Source organism: Vombatus ursinus, unplaced genomic scaffold, assembly GCF_900497805.2.
Source record: "Vombatus ursinus unplaced genomic scaffold, bare-nosed wombat genome assembly UNPS02014832.1, whole genome shotgun sequence".
Classification (NCBI taxonomy): Eukaryota; Metazoa; Chordata; class Mammalia; order Diprotodontia; family Vombatidae; genus Vombatus; species Vombatus ursinus.
This window is the reverse complement of record NW_020954610.1, coordinates 19,177,363-19,197,704: the sequence shown is the minus strand read 5'-3', so window position 1 is coordinate 19,197,704 and position 20,342 is coordinate 19,177,363. Positions and strand designations below refer to the sequence as shown.

Below are 20,342 nucleotides of genomic sequence, written 5' to 3'. Positions count from 1 at the left end.
GAAATGACAGGAACCTTGGAGTGACCACTCCATCCAGGAGTTTGCAATGAAAATAAAAGTGAGACATGAGTCTGATGTATACCTAACATTTTAGGAGAAAAGATTTGTGAAGTTCAGAGAAAGAGTACATAGTACTTGATGTTCTACTACATTGAAGGGAAAGTTAGTGCTCTTGAGAATGAGATTCTTGGGGCAGCTAGGTGGCGCAGTGAATAGAGCACCGGCCCTGAAGTCAGGAGGACCTGAGTTCAAATTTGGCCTCAGACCAAATACTTGACACTTACTAGCTGTGTGACCCTGGGCAAGTCACTTAACCCCAACTGCCTAAAAACAAAAACAAAAAAACAAAACAAAACAAAAAAAAAGAGAATGAGATTCCGTGGAAAGGGTAGAGACTGAAATGGATGAACAAGGAACATATCAGTGCAGGCTTTAATAAAGACACATATAGATGATGAAAGCAAAGTCAAGTAATGGAGGTTGACTATAAAAGTATAGCATGATCCTGTAAGAACTATGTCAGGAATGATAATGCAAAGAATGAGCTGAGCCTGGCAGTCAGGGCTCCAGCTGAGGCTGGAGCTAAGGAAAATAAAAAAGGTATTTTAGCTATGCTGGGGGCAAAGAAAGAAAGGAGAGGATTACACCTCCACATGAAGGGTTGATTGTTAACAGATAAAGCTGAAGTAAGTAGGTTCTTACTTTGTCCCTATTTTCTCTTTCAAGGAGAATGTTCTTTGGACTGAGAAGGATAGAACACAAAAGGTTAGCAGGGAATGGAAACCGATTAGGTGAGGATAAGCACCTAGCTACCCTCAACAGGTTTAAGTCACCAGATACAGATGAATGCCATCCTAGAATATGAAAAGAACTGACAGATATGACTAAGCCATATCAATGACATTTGAAATATCTTGAAGAATGTGAGAGGAATCTTATGATAGGTAAACATTCCATTTTTTAGAAAAGTTAAGATGAAGACCAAAAGAACAATATAAATGAAAAAAAAATCACTGAAAGGAATCTGAACCTTGAACAAATGAAAGAGAACAAATGATGTGATATGCCTCTCTTTTCACAGTAGAGAGGTGGGGACTACTAGAGCAGAATATTGTATATACTGTCAGAGGCAGTCTCTGTGTTGGATGCTTGTGCTTAATTGTTTTTCTCAAGGCAATATCCAATTTGGAGAAGAATTTTTTTTTCTAGAAAGGACAGTGATGTAAAGACAAAAGACAAAAGGGGACGCTTTGTGAACAGTTTGAAAAAGAAGCATTATTTAAAGTGAAAATATCTTCATTGCAAACAGGTCATACCAGACTAAAATTTTCTTTCTTTCTTTCTTTCATTATGGACTTGTAGATCAGGGTGATGATATAAGCTACTTAGATTTCAGCAAAATATTTTAATTTGCTTCAATTCAACAAACATTAATTACACATCTACCATGCACAAGGCCCTTATTTCCAGTATGAATTCTTTGATGTTGAGTAAGGTTTGGTTTCTGGGTAAAGCTTTTGCCACAGTCATTACACTTATAAGGTTTCTCTCCAGAATGAATTCTCTGGTGTCGAGTAAGATTTGCTTGCTTGGTAAAAGCTTTACAACATTCATTACACTTAAAGGGCTTCTCTCCAGAATGAATTTTCTGATGTTGAGTAAGGATCACTCGCTTGGTAAAGGCTTTTCCACATTCATTACATTTATAGGGTTTCTCTCCAGAATGAATTCTTTGATGAATATTAAGCTGTAAAATATAACTATAGGCTTTCTCACATTCATTGCACTTAAATGGTTTCTCTCCAATATGAGTATGCTGATGTTGAGTAAGGTTTGACCGCTTGGTAAAAGCTTTTCCACACTCATTACATTTAAAGGGCTTCTCACCAGAATGAATTTTCTGATGTTGAGTAAGAATTGTCCGTTGGGTGAAGGCTTTCCCACATTCATTGCATTTGTAAGGTTTTTCTCCAGAATGAATTATTTGATGAAGATTAAGCTGTGAGACCTGGAAGAAAGCTTTATCACATTCATTACACTTAAATGGTTTTTCTCCAATATGAATAAGTTGATGCTGTGTAAGGTGTGCTCTCTGTGAGAAGGCTTTCTCACATTCATTACATTTATAGGGTTTTTCTCCAGAATGAATTCTCTGATGTCGAGTAAGGTTTGCCCATTTGGTAAAGGCTTTTCCACATTCATTACATTTATACGATTTCTCTCCAGAATGAATTCTTTGATGAAGATTAAGTTGTGAAATGGAACTATAGGCTTTCCCACATTCATTACACTTAAATGGTTTCTCTTTAATATGAGTATGCTGATGTTGAGTAAGGTGTGGCCTCTGGAAAAAGGCTTTTCCACACTGATTACACTTAAATGGTTTCTCTCCAATATGAGTAAGGTGATGCTGTGTAAGGTGTGTCCTTTGTGTGAAAGCTTTCTCACATTCATCACATTTATAAGGCTTCTCTCCAGAATGAATTCTCTGATGTCGAGTAAGGTTTGCCCACTTGGTGAAGGCTTTCCCACATTCGTTACATTTATAGGATTTCTCTCCAGAATGATGGGTATAATGAAGTTTCAACTCTGAAATATGTCTGAAGGGTTTGTCAAATTCATTATATGTAAAAGGTTTCTGTCCTGTGTAGATTCTTGGGCATTTAGTTAGTTGTGAATCATCTTTGAAACATTTTCCATGCATATTACATTTACAGACACTATTTACTATGGGAACTTTCTGTTGTGTAATGAGGACTGATTTCAAACTGAAGTGTCTCCCAAACTCATTACTTTCAGAGGTTTTTTCCTTACTTAGTGTTTCCTCATGTGTGATCATTACTTGCTTCAAATGATTGTCTTGCTGGCTCCGCTCTCTCACTAATGGGCCTTGAAATTTAAAGGCTTCTCCTAATCTGGAGTCCCAGAAACTATGTCTGATAGGTCTTTCTATTATTGTCCTCTGAGATAGTTTTTCTACAGAAGTTTCCAACTTTGGAAATGGCTCCTTTGTTTCAGGTTCAGTGTCAGAATCTGAAATATACAAAAAAAAATCTCCTATACTAGAAGAAAATTGTGGAAATAAGGGGAAAAATGTCTATTCTGAAATAACTCATATTTACAACTGTGAGGGTAGTAGTACCAATCTCAGTGATCTTCAGATGAGTAAACTGGGGCTCAAAGAAGTTAAGTGATTTTTCTGTAGTCACATGCCCAATAAGCAAATGAACTCTGACTTAATACAAGCTTCCAAAGTTGACTTCAGAACTCTTTCCCACTGCTATGAATATAGATTTTGTATTATATACTACAAAAGAAAGAGCTTTGGAAAACTAAAAATGCTAGGAGTTATCCTCATTTGTATTATTCAATACAAGCTTGGAATAAAGAAGAAAGAATAAACAAGGACATAGGTTTAACAGGAAATGTTGACAAAATATCAAATAGAATACACAGGTGGAAGCAGGATAGAATCTAAATTTTAAGTCTCCTTATTTCACATCTGGCCTTTTCCACTATATCTTATTATAGCACTAATATCATCAGATCATGATCCACTAATGCCCTTCATCCTTATGTATAAAATGAATCAAAACCTCTAGTCCAAAAAGTAAAGAGGAACCTCAAAAGGTGGTGCATTCCTCTTCACAAGAGATCTTTAAGTTATTTTGAATAGTTACATATTACCTATCATAGCAAGGTTTCTTATTCAATAATAATAACACTTACAATGAGCCTATTATGTGCTAAGTGCTTTATAATTATTAACCCGTTTGATCCTCACACCAACCCTGGGAGGTTAGGTGTTATTATCTCCATTTTACAGATGAGGAAACAGAGGTAAACTTTAAATGACTTGCCTAGGATAACATAACTAGAAAATATCTGAAGCTGGATTTGAATTCAGGTTTTCCTGACTCCAAGCCCAGTACTCTACCCACTTTGCCATCTAGCTGCCCTTCCAGTTGAAGTATGGGTTGGACTAGAGGGTCTCTGAATCCCTTTCCATTCTGATATTCTGTGATTTTACTCAACAATATCAAATGAAGAGGAAAGATTTAATATAAAGCCCATGAAAATACTCCTACATTTAAGTAAAAGAAATCAAAGATAACTTATAAAATAAGTTTCTACCAAATATTGAGAGCTGACGCTAGATTCAAGGAAATTAAGAAAGGAATGGGAATTGAGCAAACGGAGACAATGGACACACAATATATGATGACAATAAAATACATATGCATCAAGCCAGTTAGTCTCAACCCTTTCCCATTGTCCTGAAACATTTAGAAAAGAGCTTCTTGGGTCAAAATTTCAAAGATGCTTTCTCCCTGACTGACTTCCTTAATGACTAATTGTAGGAAATATCCATCTGTTAGTTTTTCATTAACTCACATGAACAAATGGCTCTTGGGGTTTTACTCTCCAGCGTCCATGGCATTTCCTCACGTTCCAACTGGGAGATGACATCTGGTTTAGGAATTGAAAGCCCTGCCAAGGGGAAGAAAAGCGAAATGGATATTTATGCTGAGGAAAAAAGAGTCATTCCAGAATGCAATTCAAGGCTCACTCTACTCAGAAAAGAGATAATATGCTAAGAAGGCCTAGAATAGTTCAAATGACTTCTGAAGAATATTTGGCATTGTGTTTCCATACTAGGATGATAGATCATGGAACTGATTTAGGTTAGAAAGGTACTTCTATCATTTGCCCTTTCTGCTAGAAGGCCACAAGTACCCCAACTCCAGAGGCATTTGCATTGGAACATTGGCAAAAATCCTAGACACAGGGAAGCAAAGGATAGGAAAATGGCAGTATCAGGAATAGCAATAAGGTAATGACACTACCTTATTTTTAGTTCTCCAAGGCAAAGACTTAAAAATCTAATAGGTCAAAGGGAATTAAGAATCTCCAGTTTTGAAACTTAAGACAAAACTCAGATAAATACTTCTCCTATCCCATATTCTTTAGAGAAGTAGGATATAAAACACCCTGAAGTAAAGATTCTGCCTCATATGGAGAATTTACCAAGAAAAACCAGATTCCTATAGTTCTCCAGAAGCACTTCCTTGTAGAGGTCTTGCTGAACAGGAGCCAGTTGAGCCCACTCTTCCCAAGTGAAGTCTGGATCCACATCTTTCAATGTCACCAATTCCTGAAACATCAAACACATTTGTGCTTTCCCAAGACTGGCTCCTTAGTCTTAGGAGAGGTTAATAGTACTGGGAAAATGAATGGGGTATATAGAGGGTGATGCTAACATTATTCAGGACACAAAAGAACCCCAAGTCATTTGTTGATTGAAAAACTATATAAATGCTAGGTATTGTTATTATTTCACCATGTGTATCACTTTTTGTCAGACTAGGTAGTAGACTTAAAAGAAGAATGAAATATGGCCTCCACTTTTGAAGAAATTTTCACTCAAACTTTTGATCTAGTTAGATCACCTGGTACAAATGATACATACAGGGTCTCCTCCACCTTCTTTTCTAATATCTCCTTCCACTGTGCTTAGGGAATTTCCAGTCTAAAGGGGGTTAAATGCCTTCAACATTGAACCTTATCCTCACCACCTCAGGGAAAGCCTGGCTCTCCCTAACTCTACTACTATATCCAGTGCTTTTTTCCTAGAAGAACCTCAATTTCCCCCACTATCCCAGAGAGAATAAGAAAGTCATTCTGCCTTTTTTTCTGTAGCACCAGGTCTCTCTCCATTTGCCTTCATTCTCTGTAAATGCTATAAAGCTGTATTACTCTCTCCAAATTGCTGACATCAAACTATCAGCACAAAAAAACAAATTTGAGTTTATTAGATTACTTAAGCATGGGACTCTCCATTTTTCTACTCTACCCCTTCCTTGTGAGACTTGCATCCTACTCCTATTTTTTAATGATACTCCAGGAGATGAAGTTTGTTATACTTCAAACTCTGATGAACCTGTGATCTCACTGATTTCACTCCTTAACAACAGTGCAGATTGCAAACCATCTATATACCCCTTCTCAGTCTCTGTAATTCTTGTCCAAATCCCTACACCCAGGAACTATATGAATCCAATTATAAAATGCAATTTGCAGAGATAAAAAAAGATATAAATAATTGGAGAAATGTTAATTGCTCATAGTAGGATGAATCAATATCAGAAAATGACAATACTAAATTAATTTACTTATTCAGTGCTGTATATCAAAATTTCAAAAGAATCCACTTACAGGGCTGGAAAAAATAATAATGCCATTCATCTGGAGGTACAAAAGATCAAGAAGTTCAAGGCAAGTAATAGGAAGGAAGATCAGTACCAGATCTCAAGCTATACTACAAAGCAGTAATCATCAAAACAATTTGGTACTAATTAAAATACATATAGGCTGAACAGTGGAACAAATTAGGCACACAACATAGAGAAGCACATAAATGTAATAGCAGAGTATTTAAAAAAACCCAAAGACCATAATTACTGGGGTGAGGACTCTCTATTTGGAAAAAACTGTTAGGAAAACTGGAAAGCAATTTGGCAGAAACTGGGTATAGACCAACATTTTATTTTTTCTTTGTTTTTTTTTTAAACCAACATTTTACACCATATACCAAGATAAACTCCAAACAGATTCATGACTTAGACATAAAAGTTGACATCATAAGCAAATTTTAGAGGAGTAAGGAAGAAATCACCTTTCCAATCTATAGAGAAAGAATAACTTAACAAGTGATAGAGAGGATCACAGAAAATGAAATGGACAATTCTGATTATATAAAGTTTAAAAATTTTAGCACAAATATAATGCAGTTAAAATCTGAAGAAAAACAGGTTAACTGAGGAAAAATCTGTTAAGCAATTTTCTCTGATAAAGGTCTCATAATCGAAGATATATAAGGAACTGATTCAAATTTATAAATCTAAGAGGCAATGGGAAATAAACATTGGGAAGTAACTCTTAGATTATAAACAAATGGTCAAAGGATATGAACAGGAAGTTTAAAAAAGAAATCCAAGCTATCAATTACTAGGTAAAATGTTCCATATCACTAATAGTTAGAAAAATGCAAATTAAAACAACTCTGAAGTTCTACTTCACATCCATAAAACTGGCAAACATGATAAAAGAGAAAAATGATAACCACTGCAGGGGTTGTGAGAAAGCAGGCACACTTTGCCTGTAGAGCTATGAATTGGTGGGGCCATTCTGGGAAGCAACTTGGAACTACGCCCCAAAAGTTAACAAACTGTATTTTAAGTTCATCAAAGTTAGTAAAGCATTATCAAAGTATATCAAAGTTATCAAACTGTGATCCAACCATACCACTAGATTCCTATCAGCAGTGGGGAACCTGTGGCCTCAAGGGCATATATGGTCCTCTAGGTCCTCAAGTATGGCCCTTTGACTGAATCCAAACTTCACAGAACAAATTCCCTTAATGAAAGGATTTGTTCTGTAAAACTTGGATTTAGTCAAAAGGCTGCACCCAAGGACCTAGAAGGTCACATATGGCTTCAAGGCCACAGGTTCCCCACCTCTGCACCTAAATAAATTAAAGAGGAAAAAGACTCATATGTAATGAAATATTTATCGTAGCTCTTTTCACAGTAGTGAAAAACTGCAAACTAGGGGGATGCCCACCAATGAGGTAATGGGTAAACAAATTATGGTATATAAATGTAATAATATTATTTTGCCATGAGAAATGACAAAAAGGACAGTTTCAGAAGAAACTAGGAAGATGTATATGATTTGATATAAGTGCAGTGACATGAACTAGGAGAACAATTTACAAAATAACACTATAGAGAAAAATATGAAAGACTTTAGAGTTATGATTAATGCAATGATAAAACATGAGTACAGAGGACTGAAAACAAATTATGCACCCACCTACTTGCCAGAGAGGTAACAGACTTAAAATACAGAATCAGACATGCATATCCGAACATGGCCAGTGTGAGAATTTGTTTTGTGGGATTATGCATACTTAGTTGAGGATTTTTAAAAAATCATTATAGTTAGAGCCTCACTAATATTTAGAAAATATGCTGTTATACTTTAATAAACAATGAGTATGAGGAATCAAAGAAAACTGTCCATATTTAAGGGCAGCTAGGTGGTACAATCGATAGAGCACTGGGTCTGGAGTCAGTAAGACCTGAGTTCAAATCTGGCCTCACACAATTTATTTGGGCATGTCACTTAACCTCTATTTGTCTCAGTAAAAACAGGGATAATAATAGCACCTATTTCCCAGCACTGCTGTAATTATCAAATGAGATAACATTTGTAAGTGCTTAGTACAGTGCCTGACACATAGTAAATGCTATATAAATGCTATTATTACACTGAGAATCAAAACAGTATTTTAGGAAAGAGAAAGGATACGCCAACTTACCTGAAATCTGGCTACTGGGAACACAGTAGACTTTTCCTTCTCTATGCTTCCCTCTTGGAGAAGAGTAGGATCTTGAGAACTCAGAACTAGGAAGAAAAAAGGACAGGACTAAGAATAGATGTAGCCTTTGAAAAATTCAGAGAGAATGGCATTATCACTTGGAGCCCTGACTTTGTACCTGTGGTCACAGCAGATTTCCAAGGACAGAATTTTGTTTAGGAGCCTACCCACAGCTGATTTCACAATTCTGTCTTCAATACAATTTCTTTGCCATAGAATCCTCTATATTTAATGAGAACTCTCAATTATATGGAATGTGGGATGAACAAATGTGCCAATTTCCTTATATAAAATGGCTTCATAATAAAATTAGTATTTTTTATTGATCAGCCAGAAAATGTAGTCTGTAGGACAGGATGGGAGTTACGAAATTAGGACCAAAACCAAGCTTACTTACTCTCTAGCTGTATGACCTGAACAAGTCAACTGATCACACTATCCATTAATTTTCTCATATATAAAACTAGGACTAATTACATCTACCTCATTTACCTATTTACCTCATAAGGGTCTTACAAGATGAAAACATTGTACAGGAAAAATGTTATTGTTGAACCCATTGCCCAGTTATTGATTTATGAATGGGTTGCCACAGTTCCTTGGCAAGAACCCTTGTGAAAATTTTATAGGAAGAAGGAATATTTTTGACTGTCTCTGATATCTATTCACTCAGAAGAACAGCCCATGAAGAATGCTCCCCTATTAAATGACCACATACTTTGCATAAAGTAAAACTACAAGGAATGGAGTGGGCTGGATGGATGATATAAGACACAGAAACAAGAGTGGTATTTAAAAGGTTCTTATTCACTGTCTCCAGAGAGCATATAGAACCTGTTTTCTCATCCTGACCAATTCACAGACTTTCTTTCACCTCTGATGCTTCCCTCTTTCATTATTGTTTTTCCCAGGGACCCTTTCTCTGGAATTTCTACTCTTCTCATGCCCTGAAGAAACTTTGCTCTTTCCCTCTGTCCTTCTGTAGATCTCACCTTCCTCATCAAGCATTTGAGTCAAATCCTCCACCAAGGTGACCACCTCCTCAATGTTCTGTGGATGCTGTGCCTTCACCCAAATCCTGATCTCACTGGGCAAGATGGTCAGGAATTGCTCCAGCACCAGCAGCTCCAGGATCTGCTCCTTTGTGTGAATCTCTGGCCTCAGCCATTGAAGGCAGAGTTCCCAGAGCTGGTTCACAGCCTCCCGGGGTCCAGCTTTCTCTGGGTATGGAAAACATCTGAAGCTCTGGCGAGAAGCCTCAGGGCTGAATTCCTCTTTTCTTAGAATGGTGATCTGTCCCTTGGGAGCACCTTTTAGTAACCTGTCTTGTTCATTTACATCCAGAATATGGGGAACTAGGGGGATGGACATCACCTTAATCTGGGCTAACATTTCTCCATCTGGTACTGTAACACTGGGCTTCAGAGTTGCATTCCCACAGGGAAGTCAATTCCTTTCAGATTCAGGCTGGACATCTGCATACATTCATGAGGAGTACTGTGGAAAGAAATAGATCATGGTTAGTAAGAGGGACCAATAATCAACAAGCACTTATTAAGTTCCTTCTATGTGCCAAGTACTGCAGACACAATATAATGAATAAAGCAATTTCTATTTGCATGGAGCTTATATTCTAATGGAGGAGACAAGTATATTGTCTAATTATATGGAGAAAAAATATAAAGAGAATACAAAAGTATGTTAATTACAAAGTAGTTTGAGGAGGGCACTAGCAGTTGGAAGGATCAGGAAAGGCTTTGTGTAGAAGGTAGTTCCTGAACTGCATCCTGAAGGAAGATGACAGTTCTTAAGGTTGAGGTGAGGGTGAGAGAGAGAGAGAGAGAGAGAGAGAGAGAGAGAGAGAGAGAGAGAGGAATTCAAGCCTTGGGGACAGCTAATGCAAAGGCACAGGGATGGAAATGAATGAATTAAAAAACATTTATCAAGTGCTTACAATGTGTAAAGCATAGTGCTAAGTGCTAGAAATATAAACAGAAGAGTAAGAGTTTTCCCCTCAAGGAGTTTACATTTTAATTGGGGAGACAACACATATGTTTCAGCTGTAAGTTGAATGGAAGTGTGCCATGGTCCTTAAGGTACAGTGGCAAAGCAGATGGTAAAATGCCTCTTTTTAAATTTCATTTGCACTGATAAAAAACCTATCAGTTTGTGATGCTGAACTATTTGAAGGTGTTAAGGATTTTGGTAGGAAGAACTTCCTTTTCTGGGTTTTCAGTAGCTGTGGTTTTAGCACTTGCAGGAGCAGTTACCAGGCTGTATCACCACAGGGGTTGCTTCCCAGAATGATGGCTAAGGGCACTTGGCTAGAAACACTACTATTCCCAAGGTTCTTGTTTTAGGGTCCTGGCCTATCTCCAAATCAAGAAAGATTTGGGATATTTCAGATTGTGGAAATTGAGTATATAGAGGAAGTGAGAAGTCAGATCCAAAGTTAATATTTGGCCCCTGGGACAATATACTCAATTTCCGTGATCTAGGTCTGAAAGCAGATGGTGGTTAAGGTGATGGTAATTGACTGACCTCCTGGCACATGCTACCTCCTGTCTCTTCCTTGGGGTGTCTTGCTACTTCAGCTGGCTAGTTTGCTTGTTCTGTGGGTAGCAGTTGGGTGGGCTGCTTGATCCCTCTCTGCAGAAGCTGCTTCTCCAGATGATGGTCACGAGGACTGAGCTGGAAGCAGAATCAATGATTCTGGTGATGCTGCCACTCCCAGGGCTCCTGTGCCCATCCACATGTGGGTGGCAGTTGGTCAGCAGTTGCTGGTTCTAGTGATGAGGAAGGCAAGATTTTCTTCAAAATGATCTGTCATCCCAAAAATAGCTTTGAGGGTGGCCTGGAAGCAGGTCCAGTGGCCTGAGGAGGCCAAAGCTTCTCCCAAAGCTCTTGTATACAGAGTTCTAGGCTATCTCCATCAGTACAAGGGAAGATGGTGGTGCTTTCTCTATCAGTATGAGAAAAGATGGTGGGTAAGGCGGTGGTAGTTTGACCTGACTGGCACATGCTTTCTCCTATCTCTCCCTGGGAGCACACTGTTGCTTCAGCCAGACTGGCCTGTCTGCCCCGTGTTGAGCTAATGGTTGGCAATTGGTGGAGATGGCTGGTCTCTTCTCCACAGGGGTTGCCTCTCCAGATGATGGTCACAAGGGCAGGACTACTGGTCTGGAAGGTACTTCCTCCTCTAGGGCTTCTGTGTGCATCTACCCATTGGTGGCATCTGGTCTTTAGCTGTTCCTTGTGGTGATGAGGAAAGTGGGCCTCTCTCTACAATTATTTCTTCCCTCAATGACAGTTTTGGGGGATAGTTTGGAAGTAGGTCTGGTGGCTTGGAGGGCAATGCTATTCCCAAGGATCTTGTATTTTGGAACCTAGAATGTCTCCATAGGGGTCTGTCTGAGGGGGAAGGTGGTCAAAGTAGTGGTGTTTTGAGTTGGCTGGCACATGCCACCTCCTGTTTCTGTTTCTGCCTGCCCCTCAGTTCAGCACCTCATCACCTCTCACGTAGATTACTATAGTAACTGTTGCTTCCAATGGGAGATGGATTGTCATATGTGAGGAACAGAGAGAAAGGTAATTTGGTGGATTAGAGAGGGAGGGAAAGTGATATATAGTGTTACTGGAAATACTGGTTTGGGGCAAGTTATGAAGTTCTTCAAAAGCCAAACAGTTTACATTTTATTTTAGATCCGGATGTCACTGGAGTCTATCAAGTAGGAATGTAATACCGTGAGATTTATGCTTAATGTAAATCACTTTGGCAACAGTATTTAAAATGACATGGCCTAGGGAGAGACTTGAAGAAGGGTCAATTAGGACAGGGGTTCTTAAGTCTTTTTTTTATGTTACAGATCCTTTTGGCAGTTTGGTGAAGTCTATGGAGCTCAATTCAGAACAATGTTTTTAAATGCATAACACACATAGGATTACAAATGAAGCTAATTATACTGAAATTGTTATCAATTTTTTTTAAAGTTTGTGGACCCCAAGTTAAAACTCCCTGAATTAGGGTGATACTTACAGTATCTAATCTAAGGTGCTGTCAGTGTGAGAGGAAAGTAGTCAGTTATGAGACATGTGGGAGTAGAAATGGCAAGATTCAGCAACTGAGTGGATATGTAAGACGAGTTAAATTGACAGGAAGAAACAGACTAACCTCCTGAGGTTATGAATCTGAGACACTATAAGAATAGTGGTGTTTTCGAAAGAAATAAGGAAGTTGGGGGGCATCTAGGTGGCACAGTGGATAGCGCACTGGCCCTGGAGTCAGGAGGACCTGAGTTCAAATGTGGCCTCAGATACTTGATACTTACTAGCTGTGTGACCCTGGGTGAGTCACTGAACCTCACTGCCTAGCCAAAACAAAACAAAACAAAACAAACGAACAAACAAACAAAAAAAACAAACCAGGAAGTTTGGAAGAGGTCAGATTTTTTAAATGCAGACTCCTTAGCTTGGCATTTAAAGCCCTTCACAATTTGGCCCCAATCTACCTTTCCATACTCATATATTACTCCTCTTCACCCACTCCACACTCCAAGACCAGCCAGAATACTTGATGTCTCTCACAGGTGACATTCCACCTTCTATCTTCTTACCTTTGCACAGGCTGTCCCCCATGCCTGGAATATATTCCCTTACCTCCTAAGCATCCCTACCATCTGTCAAAATTCAGCTCAAGGGGCAGCTAGGTTCAGTGAATAGAGCTCTGGCCTTGAAGTCAGGAGAACCTGAGTTCAAATCCAGTCTCAGACACTTAACACTTACTAGCTGTGTGACCCTGAGCAAGTCAACCCCGATTGCCTCACCAAAAAACAAAACAAAACAAACAAACAAACAAAACTCAGCTCAAGTGCTACCTCCTACATAAGACCTTTTCTGATTCACTTCTCTGCTCCAGATGCTTAGCACCTCCCCCTGGAAATTACCTTGTACTTACTCTGCCTATATTTTGTACTTATTGATGCTTATGGTTTCCCCTAAGACTACGTAAGTTCCTTGAGATCAGAGATTGCTTCATGTTTAAGTTTGTTCTAGGTACTTAATAAATGTTGGTTAACTGACTGATGGATAATATATTTTACATTCTCCATTACATTTTACACATCTCCAGAACAACCCTTGTGAGGTAAACAATAGAAATTTATTATATGCATTATACAGTTGAAGAAACTAAAATTCATATAGATTATCTGACTAAAAGTTATATAATAACAAATAAGCAGAACCAGGACTGTGACATAGATCTCAAGATTCCTAGTCCAGTGTTCTTTACACCAGAGGTATCAAATTCATCCAAGTGCTGGAACCAGATTAAAATGTAATTGGTCAATGTTTAACAATATCTATAAAAATACAATACAAAATAGGTAATATTAATTTGTGGCTTTCTTGTTTCTATCTGAGTTTGACACTACTGCTTTACACTATACCACGTTGCCTCTATATAAAAATAAACATATATAGACTAACACTAGTCCTGCATCCCAACACACTATCCTAGCTAACATGACAACATGTTAAAACATGAAAAAATACATGTTTTAAAGTGGTCGAGCCATTCCAGATCTTAAATTGTATCGTAAAGCAGCAATCAACAAAACTACTTGGTACTGGCTAAGAAATAGAGTGGTGGATCAGTGGAAGAGGTTGGGTATGCAAGATACAGTAGTCAATGACTATAGTAATCTACTGTTTGATAAACACAAAGACTCCTGCTCTGGGTTAAGAACTATTTAACAAAAACCGCTGGGAAAACTGGAAAAAAGTATGGCAGAAACTAGGCAGAGACCAAAATCTTACACCATATACCAAAATAAAGTCAAAATGGGTTCATGATTTAGATATAAAGGCTGATACTATAAACAAAGTGGAAGAGTAAGGAATAGTTCACTTGTCAGATTTATGGAGAACAGAAGAATTTATGACCAAACAGGAGATAGAGAACATTATGAAATGCAAAATGGATAATTTTGATTATATCAAATTGAAAAGTTTTTGCACCTACAAAGCCAATGCAACCAAGATTAGGAGGGAAGCAAAAAACTGGGAAAGAATTTTTACAACCAGTATCTCTGATAAGGGCCTCATTTCTTAAATATATAGAGAACTAAGTCAAATTTATAAGAATACAAGTCATTCCCCAATTGACAAATGGTCAAAGGATATGAACAGGCAATTTTCAGATGAAAAAATTAAAGTCATCTATAGTCATGAAAAAATGCTCTAAATCACTATTGATTAGAGAAATGCAAATCAAAACAACTCTGAAGTACCACATCACACCTATCAGACTGGCCAACATGACAAAACAGGAAAATGATAAATGTTGGAGAAGATGTGAGAAAATTGGAGCACTAATACATTATTGGTGGAGTTGTGAAATGATCCAACCATTTTGGAGAGCAATTTGGGGCTATGCCCAAAGGGCTATAAATTATGCATACCCTTTGACCCAACAATAGCACTTCTAGGGCTATATCCCAGAGAGATCATACAAATGGGAAAAATACTACATGTACAAAAATATCTATAGCAGCTCTTTTTGTGGTGGCAAAGAATTGGAAATTGAGAGGATGCCCATCAACTGGGGAATGGCTGAACAAGTTATGGTATATGAATGTAATGGAATACTATCGTGCTATAAGAAATGATGAACAGGCTGATTTCAGAAAAACCTGGAAAGACTTGTATGGTCTGATGCTGAGTGAAGTGAGCAGAACCAGGAGAAGGTTGTACACAATAATAGCCACTTTGTTTGATGACTAATATTGATAAACTTAACCCTTCTCAGCAATACAAGGATCTAAGACATTTCCAAAGGCCTTGTGATGGAAAATGCTACCCACAAAAAAGAAAGAACTATGGAGTTTGAATGCAGGTCGAAGCATACTATTTGCTCTTTTTTTTTCCTTCTGTTTTGTTTTGTTTCCTCTTTCTTGTGGTTCATCATGTTGGTTCTAATCCTTCCTTACAACATGACTAATGTGAAAATATGTTTAATAGGAATGTATATGTAGAGCCTATATCTGATTGCACAATGTCTAGGGGAAGGAGAGGGGGAGATAGGGGGAGAAAAATTTAAAACTCAAAAACTTATGGCAGTGATTGTTGAAAACTAAAAATAAATTAATTTAAAAAAAAAAGAGACAATCAAATGAACCAATACAAAATATTCTGCTCAATAATTGCACACATGATATAGGGCACATGTTTGAAATTGTTCTTAACAATAATTTAAAAACCTACTATTAGTGGGGAAGCTGATCTCTTTTACCAGAAACAAACAAGTTTTTGTGGTTCATAAGTAAAAAGTTCTTCAAAAAAAATAGAGCCACTCTTTTGATTATCATTTTAAGGCCAGTAAATGGTATTGCAATTTTCAATTAGTGTACTGAAATCCAATTCAATTCAATAGGATTTATTAAGAGCTTATTTTGTGTCAGACAAAAACATCTGGCATGGTTAATAGAGCTGGCCTTGGAATCAATAAAAAAACACCCAGGTTCAAGTCCAGCCTTTGACACAAATAGGATGGGTAACCAAGGGCAAATCTCCCTTAATCTTCCTTGACAGGGCCCCAGGTAACTCTCTAAGACCTTAGGTTGCAGAACAATCTGTACAGGTGGATGGGATTTATTCATTGGAAGTTCTCATGACAGAGTGCTGGCTTGGAAGTCAGGAAAACCTGAGTTCAAATCCTTCTTCAGACACTAGCTTTCTGAACTTGGGAACTTCACCAAATCTCTCTGGGCCTCAGTTTCCTCATCTGTAATATGACCCAATGACCTCCAAGCCCCTTTCAGCTCTAAATCCCAGGTCCAGACCTCTCTTGCTCCCCCCATCCCATGCCAAGCACTATAGATACACACAAAATCCAAGGCGTGTTTGAAACTGAGGAGATATGTAAAAGCAATTTAAGGCATTCTATGTATCCCCCAAAGAAACCATTATTTCAGATTAAATTCTAGGCCATAAGTCTCCAAGGAAACACGCAAGGCATGACACACTCCAGCTTTGCGCCAAGCAAATCCACTTCCATCAAATTCAACAGTTAAAATAAAGTCTACCCGCAAATCTAGATAGGGGAGAGACCCCAGTCTTTTCCCTCCCTCTTCTCTTCTGACCAGGGGATAGAGAGCTACACTTAGGAATCGGGAAGACCTGAGCTCAAATCCTGGTTCAGACATTTACTAGCTGTGTGACCCTGCGCAAGTCATTTAACTTTTTGCCTCAGTTTCCTCATCTATGAAATGACAATAACCGCACCTACCACACAGGGGCTTCTCTGGGGGTCAAATGGGATATGTAAAGCGCTTTGCAAACCTGAAAGCGCCATAAAAATGCTTATCATTATTATGTTCTACTTTCCCTTTTCATCTACCTCCCAACACGCTCGAGGAGTTTCAGTTCCTCCCACGGCAGCAGCTGCGGGGTCCAACGACCGCGAAGGTCCTGCGAGGAGCGAGACGCCTGGGTCCCCAAAACCTCTTGTTTGGAGACCCTCTAACCGGAAGCAAACCCTGAGCCACTTCTGAAGTAACTGTCACAGTCATCGCGACTCTGACGCGCGCGCAACTGCGCTCAAGCTCGTCCGACCACTGCCGGCGCAGACTCTCTCAAAACTTCGCTTCCCAGAGTGCCTCGGGGCACGCACTCTCTCAGAACTACGATTCCCAGAGTGCCTCGGGGCACCTCTCCTTCATGCTCTCTTCTGAAGTACTGCTGAGTAGAAAGCCCGGAATTTCCTAAACTGAATTTTTGGTCCAGGTTCAGCTCCTACATCCCACCCATAATTAGCAGTTCTATTTTACCCCGCTAAACCTCAGTTTCTTCCTGACAAGCTTGAACTAGATGATCTCTAAAGTCTCTTCCTGCTGTTAATATGGTAATGAAAGCATTATTATTCCTGTTTTACAAAGGGAAAAAACTAAGGCTCAGAGAAGTGGAGACTTGCCAGTGGGTGGCACAATTATGAAGTGTGAAAAGTGGGATGTAAATCCATTTCTTTTTTTTTCCCCCATTCATTCATTCATCTATCTATATCTTTATTTTTACATTAATTTTAAAATATATTTTTTATTTCGTTAAATATTTCCCAATTACATGTAACTTTTTGGACAATCATTTTTTAAAAATTTTAGTTCCAAATTCTCTCTCCCGTCCTTGAGAAGGCAAGCAATTTGATATCGATTATATCTGCGAAGTCATGCAAAACATTTCCACATTAGCCATTTTACATTCTTTTTTTTTCAATTGAGTTCCCAGTTCTCTTCCTCTTTACCCCTCCTTCCCCACCCATTCCATTGGGAAGGCAAGCAATCTATCAATTATACATGTGAAGTCATCTGTTTCTTATGACCATTTACCACTACAATGTAATGTCTTGGCGATGTTTTCAAATGGACCAAAAAAAAAATGCTCCAAAGAGATCTGTATATAGAGTATTGATTATTTCCAATAGGGAATTTTTTTTTTTTTTTTTTTGTAGAAGCCCTTTATTAGCAGAATTGCATCTTCAGAAAATTGTGAAGCCATTCACCTGGACCAGGTCTAGTTCCTAACAAAGGTTGGGCTTTCCAGAACACACAAATAACCCACAACTTTGAAGTTCCCAACACTTAATTATCACCTCCCAACAAGGAACGAAGACGGCTTATTATATGAAGTAAGCAGGGGGTCAACAGGTTACTTCTCTGACTGTGAGTTTGATAAATGAGCACAGTCACCTGCGCATAATCTGGCTGAGACAGCTCCTGATTAGCAGCACTGGAGGCTTACACCGAAGGCTTGCAAACCTTAGATCCTCACAACAACCCTGTGAGGTAGGTGCTCTCTTACAGCTCCTTAGAACACAAAACAAAAACACAGAGAGGTTATTGTGACCGCTTGCTCAAGGCAGGGCTTGAGCTTGGTTCTTCTTGACAGGAGTAACTTGTTTCGTTGTGATCTCTGCCTCTTAAGCATAACCTCAAACATACAAATGCTACACAGAGATGCAGATAACAGTAATTTAAACTACATTACAATACACTGTACCCGAACACATGGATGCAATTTATGAAAACATTTAGGGGCAAGACAAATTTAACAGTTTCTTGGGGTTTGGGGTTTTTTTTTTTTTTTGGATGTCTGCATCTTGGCAGACAGCTTCCGAAATGGGAGGGCAGTAGTGGTAATTTACTTCTTATTGGGAGCAATGAGGCGACTGAATGATTGATTGATGGATGAATGGATGGATGGATGAAGGGACGCCATGATAAGGGGGGGGAGGTGGTCTTGGTGTAGAATGTCTTTCATTGTGCTGTCCATTCTTTATAGCCCCAGCTTGATTCTTCTCCAGTGTCTCCTTTTTGAGTTGTACCTGATCTTATTTCCAGTTTTCATTCGAATCCATTGAGCAATGGGACGATTCTGCTTCTGTTTCTTGGCCAGGAACCTCTTGATTCTGAATGTTTTATGAGAGGACATGATGATGAGATGACAGCTGAGCTTCTGCCACGATGGCTGGACGGGCGAAAAAGGCGGGAAATTTTTTTTAAAAAGCAAAACAACATACTAAGAGTTCATTTGTTTTCGGAATACTGAATTAATTGCAGTTTTCTCCTGATGGAATATGACTTTAGGATTAAAAACAACAGGATGAATATTTTAAACTATGCACAAAGATATGAAAAAACCCAAATCAAACAAAGCTGAACAGGAGAAACATAAATGACTATCACTATATTAAAATACTATCTATGTCAAATTTATCATCTTCCCCTACCAAGGTCTTCCCTTTTCTTAATTTTCCTGTGACTATGGAGGGCATCACTTTCCTCTAAATCACGCAGGCTCACAGTACAGATGTCATCCTAGTTACCTCACTCTCTCGCCAAACTATTTCCAAGTACTGCCAATTATCCCTTCACCATTTCTCTTGTATTCACTCACTTTTCTCCTCTGACACAGTTATCACCCTGGTATAGATCTTCATCACTTCATGCCTAAACTATGTCAATAGGCTTCTAGTTGGTTTCCCTCCCTCTCTCTTTTTTTTTTGTTACTGATTTCATTCTGTATCATTGCTGACATTTTTGTAACTTCCCAAGTTATGTTTTATTTGTCTCAGAGTTAAGTTTGGAAATTCAGCTTTCCTGTAAACCATCCATTGTTTCTAAGTTAAGTTTAGAAGTTCAGTTTTCCTGCTAATCACTGTTCTATTCTTGCCTCAAGGAAATCTGTTACTCTTAAAGGATGTAGGTGGACATTAGGGAATCTGGTCTGTTATCCAAGGAAGTCTGATCCACTATTGATAAGCTATCCTTTCAGGTAGACTCAAACAATGAACATTCTTAGTGACAGAATGGAAGGAGGGGTTGTTGCTAGCCCCTTATTCCCAATTTCCAGTCAATTATATTGTTCCTCCCGCCTGTGATGCTACAAATTGTAACTTATCACAATGTTTTTCCCCACCTATGATGCTGCCTTCTATTCTGGATGCTTCTTCTGGATGCTGTCACTTTTCTTCGGCTTTTTCTGTTCTTGTTTTTCTGTTTCTTGTTAGCTTTTCTGAGGGCTCTGAGACCATGTTTATTGGCAAATGTGTGCTTCAAGTTTACCATAATTTTGGTTGTAGAGATGTAGAGATTTAAGAGAGTAAGTTTCAGCGTTTTGGCCTGAAAAGTTTTGAGCAGAGCTTCTAAGACTAACATTTTATTTATTTATTTTTTCAATCATCAAGTATTTATTAAGCCACAACTATGTGCCAAGCACCAGGATCCAAGTACAAAGAATGAAACAATCACCACTCAAAAGAACCTTGACTTTTTTAAAATTAATTTATTTTGAATTATCAACAATCACTTCCATAAGCTTTTGGGTTTTAAATTTTTCTCCCCTT

The 20,342-nt window shown here is 38.4% G+C and overlaps 1 protein-coding gene and 1 pseudogene across 1 annotated transcript; both read right to left on the bottom strand.

The window, feature by feature from the left end:
- Nucleotides 1-493: 493 nt before the first annotated feature.
- LOC114025740 (zinc finger protein 2 homolog) lies at nt 494-17,024 on the bottom strand. Its single transcript, XM_027839229.1, has 6 exons — nt 16,842-17,024; nt 9,436-9,940; nt 8,384-8,469; nt 5,029-5,155; nt 4,396-4,491; nt 494-3,033 (listed from the first exon to the last, which is right to left on the bottom strand). Exons 2-6 carry the CDS (start codon nt 9,833-9,835, stop codon nt 1,421-1,423), a joined length of 2,322 nt encoding a protein of 773 aa, XP_027695030.1. The 5' UTR covers nt 9,836-9,940; nt 16,842-17,024; the 3' UTR covers nt 494-1,420.
- Nucleotides 17,025-18,765: 1,741 nt separating this feature from the next.
- On the bottom strand, nt 18,766-18,964 carry LOC114025742 (annotated as a pseudogene).
- Nucleotides 18,965-20,342: the final 1,378 nt, after the last annotated feature.